The 10,191-nt window shown below is 32.5% G+C and overlaps 1 protein-coding gene across 1 annotated transcript; it reads right to left on the reverse strand.

Annotated features, from left to right (window-relative positions):
* Positions 1-850: 850 nt before the first annotated feature.
* On the reverse strand, positions 851-3,910 carry LOC132642193 (phosphoenolpyruvate carboxylase kinase 1-like). Its single transcript, XM_060359452.1, has 3 exons — positions 3,389-3,910; positions 2,080-2,434; positions 851-1,387 (listed from the first exon to the last, which is right to left on the reverse strand). Exons 1-3 carry the CDS (start codon positions 3,815-3,817, stop codon positions 1,332-1,334), a joined length of 840 nt encoding a protein of 279 aa, XP_060215435.1. The 5' UTR covers positions 3,818-3,910; the 3' UTR covers positions 851-1,331.
* Between the last annotated feature and the right edge of the window lie 6,281 nt (positions 3,911-10,191).

The following is a 10,191-nucleotide window of genomic DNA, read 5'->3' on the forward strand; positions in this document are numbered from 1 at the left end:
ATTAATGTGATAATATGTGTAAATGAATTGGATGTTATGTCAATCCCATATCGGGAATTGATATTCATATATATCAAGATAATATTGTAGATTGATCTATAGATCCATATCAAACGCAATCTCTATCTTTATTTTATTCCAGGTAGTCTAATTTATGATTATGAAGATTCTTATCTGAATAATAATTACGGGAAATCCAGAAAATTTTAAATTGCAACTGCTTGATAAAGAAAATGAAAATAAAGACCTCTTCAGCTTTAAATACAATTTAGTGATAAGAGCGTGGGTGAAGACGTGTGTCATGACTTATGAGAAAGTGAGAATGTGTATAAAGTTAAAAACAGATGCTGATATAGCATGTTTGCTACAGATCAATCAAACTCAATATTTCAATATAAAAGTGTATATATTTATGTAAAAGTTATACTAAAGTTTAACCATATTTTAAATTTTGAACCCATAACTTCAAAAAGGCAATAGATTTAACGATAAAATCTATTAAGTTTAAATCATGGATCCGTCGATAATATGAACGGAGTACCAGAAAAGAATCAGTACAGTCAACTGTACCTTGATCCTTTTGCCTTTTCCAATTCTTCTTCAAGAAAGCTAAAATTCTAAAGCATATGCTAATAATATACCCCCTTGAAAATTCCAAGGCGTGCAAAGGATATTAAACCAGATATGCTTTTATGCATATAGTACTTCATCAAATTGCAAGGAGTATTTTATAAGGTCAAAATTTCATAGTTTCAAGAATCATATCTGTAAAAAGATGCTCAAAACACGCTTCTCCAGTACTGATTCCAGACACAAAGTATACAGTAAACATAAAGATTCATATAAGATAAGCAGCAAACTTTATACATATATGTGCTTTTTTAAACAAAACTCTAAAAATAAGCACAAGTTCTTCCCTCTTCATATACAGCTGAATCTTTTATTCTTTTGCATATAGGCAAAACTAATTATCCTCATATATTTACAGTCTCACATGCTTGATTCTCCTCCACAAGGCAGAATCAGGAACTAAATAAACTGAAGTTTTAGACCTCAAATGGCAGAGGAGAAGCCATTGTTGAAAGTTCCGACGGATTCTCGTTGTTCTTTTCTTTCACTTGGACCCTTAAATTCCAGCTACCAATCCGGGAATTTCCCTAAGGATGTTCAAGATTTAATACATACGTACAAAAAGTACTAATATTTAACCTATATACGCAGTATAATAAGGGATACCGACTTGATCTTTTGTGTGTATATGTACATCAAGACCTTTCACACTTGTTCTGGTAGTGTATTTAGGATACTTAGAATAGAATACTAATGTTACTTCAGGTTTGATCAGCCATTGATATGGTCTCTCCACCATTAATGACCCATGGATGCCCTGCATTTAACCAACAAAATTCAACATCAGATGGAAGCTTAAAAAAATCAAAATAAAGAGAATGTAAGAGTAGCTTTTGCTCAAGTTTTTATCTAGTTCTAGTGCAACCAATACAAAGACTTTACAGGCTGTATAGAGAAAAACTGAAAACAACTTTTCTACAATGGAGAAATTCCCGAGCACCAGCTGGCGCACGATTCTAAACTCGGTGGATAATAAGCCCCCGCCTTTCTACCTTTCTCCAATTAAATACTAGTTAGAACTCGTCACGTGCCTGATGCACAGAGGCAGATCCAGAATTTGAATAAGTTTAGGTTCGAAATTCTACCACAACCCATTCGATTCACAGGGTTCAAAAACTACTATTTGTATTTATCTAGTGAACTTTTTAATACATATATAGGGTCTTACCCAAAGTTATCGGGTATGGATGAACCCGTAACTAATGCCATGCACCCCTGACAGCGTGGTCTTACCACTAGACTAATCGGGGCAAAACATACAACAATTCGCTCTAATTCCGTCCTTGACACCGCGCTCTTACCACTAAACTAAACGGGGGAACATAAAACAATTTGCTCTACAATACCTGCACCTGATGCCGCGGTCTTACCACTGGATTAAAGCGGGGGGCAAACATAAAATAATTCATCAAAATAAGAGGACTTTGAGAGTGAGGGAAAACAACTTACTCAGAACTTGTTCTGCTGAAAATCTCCTGGAAACATCTTTACATATCATCTTCCTCAGCAAATCCTTTGCTTCAGTTGAAACTGATCTAAAAATCCTAGTGGGAAATCTCAAATTTCCCCTAAGAACAGCTTCAAATGTCTCAGTTGGAGTATCACCATAAAAAGGAGGAACTCCAGAAAGCATAATGTACAAAATAACACCAGCACTCCATATATCCACTTTCTCATTGTATTCTCTCCCTAACAACACCTCTGGAGCAACATAATATGGTGTCCCCACCACCCCTTTCATCATTTTCCCGTCGCATCCCATAAACCACTCTGCAGATCCAAAATCAGCAAGCTTCAAGTTATCCTGTTGATGTAACAGAAAATATAAAATTACTAAAAACGATTAAATATTGACTCAGTCTTCAAATCTTGGGAACGCGAGAAAATCAAAACAAAAACACCTTTTTGCTAACAATATAACTACAACTATGCCTCTGTTTCAAACAAGTAGGGGACGACTATATGAATCAATATTGCCAATGTTGCGCAGATTCATATAAAATACTAGCTAATTATCAATTGAAAGAGGGCAAAACTTGCAATTAGTTTAAATATTCGACTAGCAACTTAATTCTACTTCTTTAGTTCGTCGCGCTCCAACGTCATAAAAGAAATAGTTTCTCCAGCACTAAAAACATTTTACTAACATATAAATCTCTGACAAAACTTAAAAAATCTAGCGAATGTTAAACCAGCAATAAATGTGCTAACATGACTAAACTAATTAGTATCCTGCTATTTACTTATATCTTTTTCTTCCATTCAATATTATTTTTTACTAGGTTTGCATGAACCAATAAGGTAGTAATAATAGAACAACTGCTAAGTCTTAGTATCAAACAAGTTGAGCTCGACTATATGAGGGTGCTTACCATCAGCGAATCTAGTCCTCTAGGTAAAGAAGCAAAAAATGTATTAAGTGGTAACTGATCCCTAGTCCTCTGGTAAATAACTCAACTGTCAACCAAATGTATCATTTAGCCTTCTTGTAGCATGAGTGCAAGCAGATAATATTATATCAATTTTAGAAAATATATACATAAAATACGTAATTTTACGAAGAGATCTTGGATTCGCGTGCCCCAAATTTAATACACGAATTCACTCGTGCTTAGCATCTGAGCAACCCCTCTTGTCAAATCATGATCACTTTGTATATAGGGATGTCAAATGGGCAGGTTAGACTAAATTTGAACGGATCAAAATGAATTGGATTAATAAATGAGCTGGTCATGTTTTCTTGTTAATTTTACATTACCTGGGAATCAAACAAGATGTTATCTGGTTTAATATCACGATGGGCCACTCCCAATTTATGACAATGTCCAATTGCTAAAACCAATCGTGTCAAAATTAAAGCAGCATATTTCTCATCCAACGGCCCATTAGAAATCCTCTCATAAAGATCACCGTTAGAACAGAGCTCAGTGATTATATGAACATAATTATCATCTTCATAAACCTTATATATTTCAAGAATGTTTGAATTTCCACTGACAAGTTGTAGAATCTTGGGCTCTTTATCGAGACATTCACGGTCAGTGGAATCAATAAGAAGGTTTTTTTGAATGGTTTTGCATGCGAAATATTGAGAAGTTTGTTTGGAGAAACAACGGTATATTGTACCGAATTTTCCTTGTCCAATTTGTTCGTAGATTTGGAATTCAGTTTTTAAGGTCTCAAACATTGTTTTTGTTGATGTTAATGGAGGTTGAAAGAGAAATTTTGGTTGGTTTGGTTATGGAGTTCTTGTTTTTTTTTTGTGAGTAAAAGAGTGATGATATAGTAGTACTATTTATAAGAAGAGAAGTACTTATTAGAATATAAGAAGAGAATATTCCCAAACAGGGTGTAGTTGGAGGACAGAGAACGAGATTCAGGAGTTGTGTTTGTTTTTTATTTGGTCACGGATTCAATTTGGTAAAAATTTACCCGCACCCAATATTTTCACGATTGCAATAAATATATTGACGAAGTATGTGCAGGGAGGATGAGTGAGTAGTGTTCGGCTTGTATGGTTAGGTTGAATTCTTGAATAGTAACATTTGGTCTCACATGCCATTTGAGACACTGCACAAGTGTAGCTTAGGATTGTTCGAAGTCAGTTTTTTATGTTGCATACTTAATGCCTTGGCATTGTTATCGATTGCCTTTTGCCGCTCTAATTCAATGTGCGACACTTATATCTCATGTTTTCCTCGCTTCGTCGTGTGATGGCGTGCATTATTCACAACTAGCTGCTCAAAGTATTGTAGGAGTATTTGATAAATGCAATGGGCATTGGGTTTTATTCCTTCCTATATGTCTAAAAGTTACTCTTACGAATAACGGTCGTGCTCGTATTGGACTCTATTGTATCTTTTTAAGCTGGTCAGAACTCATACAATGTTGATGTCAATGAGGAATGCTACCTAGTTGATTCTGTCAGTCTGTCAGTAGTCATATGCTTGCCTCAAATATTACGTAATTAGTGGAATAATTTATATTCTCAACTTGTCATTTAACCATAATAAATTAATATAGTTTGAAATACATATAAATTTTTACCAATTTAATCATGAATACACACACTTGTGACTATGAGTCAAAAATGTTCAAAAGCAGATGTTTACATCAAAACCAAGTACTAGTACTATTTATTACTTGGTTATATTGCTTTGATAGCGTAAGCAATTGGATCACCCTACATTTCAAGTATAGTTTTACTATTGCAAATGGCAAGCAGTTGGACTTGTTTTAATTAATTAATATCAAATTTCTTCAAACAAGCAGCATTTTATAAAAACACTTCGATGAAACCGAGGTTTTAATATTAACTTTTCTTAAACAATCAGTTTTTTTTTTTTAATACTTCAATAAGACCAAGGTTTGAGACTTGCAAGTTGCAACATGAAACGTGCTGCTATTGGTTTTTTAGGACAACGTAATCACAAATTCCAGGTTTATGCAAGATGTCAAGTTATTCAATTTCTCCTTATATTCTTATTATGGTACTACTTTTTTTAATTAATTCACAATAGTAGTATATGGTATTCCATTTGTCTTTATTTTTGTGGTTCTTATCGTTCATACATTTAATGGCAATCATATAGTCTCTCACAATGGATGACATGGATCCCTCATATTTATGTCCCTTTCAATCCTTTCTTCTCTAATGAGTCATGACCTGTCCAATTTTCACGAAAAAAATATTATACTAAGAATTTAACCTATATAAATTGTTGGTATAATTTTTTTACATTACTCGTAAATTCTAATAATTAGTTATAGCAGGTTATTTACAACACATTTTGGTTACTGAATTATGATAATTAATCATAGATGATTACACATTATTGTAAATTATATTAATACATTAAAAAAATTATGCTATCAAATCCATTAGGGAGTGCTTAAAATAATCAAAGGGGACCAGAAGACTGCAACAGAATGCAGCAAAAACCATGCCATGTGGTTGGTCATTAGCGTTGTAAATGTACCAAGGGATTTTCCTACCAATATCAATAGCGACAAGTCTCATGTTGTACTTAGTCTATGTCTCTTTTGAAAAATAATAAGAAAAGAGTGGCTTCAAGTATCCTAGTTATTTATTATATTATCTTCTTAATTTATGTGACGAAATTTGAGTAATCATGCAGTTTAAGATTTTATTTTAATTTAAGGTGTAAAATATGCTACAAAGCTGTTTAAAATTAAATTATTTTCAAATATAAAAAAGGCGTTTCTCCCTCTGTACTATTTAATATGACAAATTTTTCTTTTTAGTCTTAACAAAAAAATAATATTCTATTTTTATATTCAGAAATAATTTAACTTTAAACTTCTTGTTTTATCCTTAATGAGATGATTTACAGTCATACAAATCATGTTTAAGACTTATTCTAAATTACGAGTTTAAAAAAGAATTCTTCTTTTTCTCCTAAATCAATACTTCTTATGAATTGTAAAACATTGAGGAAAAACTTATCAAATACGAAAAAAAAAAGTCGATGTTTATGTTGGAGAGTCCATGATGCACGCCACGAATCAAATGAAATTGAAAATACTTCTTTTTATATTTATATTTATAAATAAGGTGGTATCTCAAAAATGCCGCTAGTCGATTCAATCACAAAACGATTCGAAAATCCAGAAAAAATGTGCCACATGGAATGAAGCAGACCTGGTAAAAGAACTCCAACTTCAACAGATTCATTAATTAATTCCCTTTTCAGACATTTAAGTCCAACTTCTTGCCATTTGCATATAAAACTATAGTACTTGACATGAAAGAGTGACACAATTGCTTAAGACATCAAAGTAGTAAACCAATTTCTCTAGTCTTTCCTTAAATAAATCAAAAGATGCCACCTTCTTATAGTACTGCCTGGTCTAGACATGTTGCTATAAAATAAATAAATTAAAACTCTACATATTCGCAGATCTTATGTTCCTTTTGTTTATTAACCTTTTAAAATATAGTCCATTACTTATGAAATATGAAAAAATCAATTTAAGATTCATAAATTTAAGTCCTTTTAAAGTCCATTACTTATTCAACTCAAATGCAATGCAGATCAGTCCAACTAGTAATTTTTAAAAATTGTTTAATTAAATCCAACAACAACAACATACTTAGTTTCATAAATGTATAGGGGAATTGCCTCCTTAAAAATCTGTCTTTACTTTATGAAATCAGTCCACTTCTCACACCAGTTTGGTAGTCATTGTGGAGTCCATAGCAAATATTCAAAACAAACAAAACTGAACTGAATCTCTCTTGCCCTCCAAGTACAAACTACCTGCGAATATTCTTTTTGGAGTACGCCCCCTGTTACAATATACAAAACAAAATTTATCTTAAATATAATCATTAACATTCATGTATTTATTAAAAAAATTAAAACGGTGTTTCGGCAATGTATGCGATCGAGTAAATAGCTCTACGAACGAATGAATCGGATCGACTTGAAAATTGAAAAGATTTGTATAATACGTTTCTTATCTGTTTGTAGAAAATTGTTAGATATGAATATGTTGTAATTTTGCGTGACTACCAAAAACTTTATTATCGATAAAAAAAAAAGTCTTAAACCAATAGTTTTTAAATATAAAAATGTGTCAATCTAGCTCACGAATTGTTAATCTAAGGCAAATATGATCAGTATGTGTTTTTGCATATGTCCTTAGGGCTAACAGACGTCCCAACAACATTTATGAATCTAAGAATTGATTGTTCAAAATCCTTTCTTGGCAATAACTTTGTCCGGCTCAGAAATATCCGTTCTGATCATTGAGGAGTTAGGACGCCGTCGTCGAAAAATTACACTATATACACGATTAAAATTACTTTTTATATATATACAATACATATTAGAATTCTCTTTTAAATTATTGCTATTTTACTTTTCTGGCTGTGTCACTACTCCTGCATTCTACCAAGTCAACTGGCTAACGCCTGATCCGTAAATGAGCGCACTTCAGCTGAAATACGTGTCAAATTACCCATAAACTTGTCGATTAATAAAATTAAAAAAAAGGGGAAAAGGTGTCAATATTACCCCCAACTTTGCGCTTTAGAGGAGATATCCCTCGTTAAAAAATTTGGTGCATATATACTTCTGTCATTACACAAATGGTGCAAATATACCATTTTCGCTGATAGAATTTTTTTAGAAAATCAGTAAGCTTGTTTTTTTTTATTAAAAAAAAATGCCACGTAGCTTTAAAAAAATAAATCTATCCATTTTTTAAAGTCACGTGGTAATTTTTTTTTTGTGGATCGAGTCTGATTTGTCTGAAAAATGAGTAGATTTTTTATTTTTATTTTTATTTTTATGCCGAGGAGATTTTTTTTAAAAAACTAACCAGACAACCCACGAGAAAAAATAATTACCTCGTGGCTTTAAAAAAATGGATAGACTTATTTTTGTAAAGTCATGTGACATTTTCTTAATTAAAAAATAAACAAAATGATTTATATATATATATATATATATATATATATATATATATATATATATATATATATATATATATATATTCTATCAGTGAAAATAGTATATTTGCACCATTTGTGTAATGACAGGGTATATTTGCATCATTTGTATAATAACAGGGATATATATGCACCATTTTTTTAACAAGGTATATCTACTCTAAATTCCAAAATTGAGAGGTATATTTGCACCTTTGCCCATAATATAAGTTACATAAATTAAAATGGGGAAAGTATTATATTGGCATAACACGTAAACAGGCCCTTAAACTTAGCCTCAGCTGGCAAGTATGCCCTCCAACTTTGGGTTTGCTCAAGTAGATACCTCAACTTGTATAAAGTTGAACATGTAAACACAAATGCTGATGTGGCATTGACTTGGCACTGACGTGGCCCTTCAAAATTTATGTGACACGTCAACATTTGTGTTTACATGTTCAATTTTATACAAGTTGAGGTGCCTACTTGTGCACACCCAAAATTGGACGGCATACTTGTCAGCTGAGACCAAATTTAAAGGCCTATTTATGTATTATGTCTATTATATTCTATTACTCTCTTCCTCTTCGCTTATAAATAGTACATCATCACTCTTGCTAAAAATCAATAACCAGACCTACAAAATTTCTCTATCAACCTCCATTAATCATCACCAACAATAACAACAATGTTTGAAACCTTAAAAAATGACTTCCAAATCTACGAACAAATTGGGCATGGCAAATTCGGTACAATATACCGTTGTTTCTCCAAACAAACTAACCAATTTTTTGCATGCAAAACAATTCAAAAAAACCTTCTCACTGATTCCACTGACCGTGAATGTCTCGACAAAGAACCCAAAATTCTACAACTAGTCAGTGGAAATTCAAACATTCTTGAAATATATAAGGTTTATGAAGATGATAACTATGTTCATATAGTCACTGAGCTATGTTCTAACGGTGATCTCTATGAGAGAGTTTCTAGTGGGCCGTTGGATGAGAAATGTGCTGCTTTGATTTTGACACGATTGGTTTTAGCTATTGAACATTGTCATAAATTGGGAGTGGCCCATCGTGATATTAAACCAGATAATATTTTGTTTGATTCCCAGGTAATACAAGTAGGACGACAAAATTAACCCATGAAAATATGACTCCCTTATTTATTAACTCAACTCATTTTGACACCAAAGTGACCATGATTTTATATTTGTTATAATACAAACACTGAAGTTTTCTCCCTTTTTTATTTTTTTATTTTACCTAAAGTATTCTTTTCCTATTGTTACTAGTTAATGGCACGAGATATCGAGCTGAAATAGAGTAACATGGTCAGTGAGAATTCGTATAGGTGACCTCAACTTGTTTGGGACTTAAGCTTAGAAATTGTTGTTTTATTGTTACTACCTTATTGTTCCATGCAGACCTAGCAAAATAAAAAATAAAAAATAGTACTACAAAATAAAAGAAAAAGATGTATATAGGTGGAACACTAATTAGTTTAGACTAAGGTTTAGTACTGTTAGTACATTTGCTCCAGGTTTAACAGTTGCTAAATCTTTTTAGTTTTGTCAGAGATTAATTTATATGTCAGTAGAAAAGTTTAAGTAGGATACGTTGGAGTGTGATGAACATAAGAACTAGCAGTAAGTCGCTAGTCAAATGTTTAGACTAATCGTAATTTATCACTATCTTGCTCGCTTCCAAGTGATAACTGGCTGCTATGGTAAGAGCGTGCTATCAGGGGCGGATGTAGAGGGAATTGTTCTATGTTTCCCCATGTTTAGTCTAGTGGTAAGAGCGCAGCCTCAGGGCGGATGTACAACATTAGTTACAGATTCATCCAAACCTAATGACTTTGGCTAAGACATGTTCACTAATATATATAAACAGTGGCGGATCCAGGATTTTCATTCAGGGGATTCGGAAAAAAAAAATTCTTTTGCTTTTATTTAGGGTGTTCAAAAGCTAATATATGCACATAAACACAGAAAATTTACCCTATATATACACTGTAATTTTTTACCGACGGTGTTCGGGAATCCGCCCCTGTATATAAATAGTGGATTTCGAAACCAGTTACTCAAATGGGTTGTGGTA

Source organism: Lycium barbarum, chromosome 5 (assembly GCF_019175385.1).
Source record: "Lycium barbarum isolate Lr01 chromosome 5, ASM1917538v2, whole genome shotgun sequence".
Taxonomy (NCBI): Eukaryota; Viridiplantae; Streptophyta; class Magnoliopsida; order Solanales; family Solanaceae; genus Lycium; species Lycium barbarum.

What these genes read in the sequence shown, in the direction of transcription:
- LOC132642193 (XM_060359452.1), bottom strand. Translation starts at nt 3,817, where the DNA reads ATGTTTGAGACCTTAAAAACTGAATTCCAAATCTACGAACAAATTGGA. An exon ending in ACATCTTGTTTGATTCCCAG is followed by an intron (nt 2,435 to 3,388) that starts GTAATGTAAAAT and finishes TTACATCAACAG; the next exon opens with GATAACTTGAAGCTTGCTGA. An exon ending in TTCAGCAGAACAAGTTCTGA is followed by an intron (nt 1,388 to 2,079) that starts GTAAGTTGTTTT and finishes GGTTAAATGCAG; the next exon opens with GGCATCCATGGGTCATTAAT.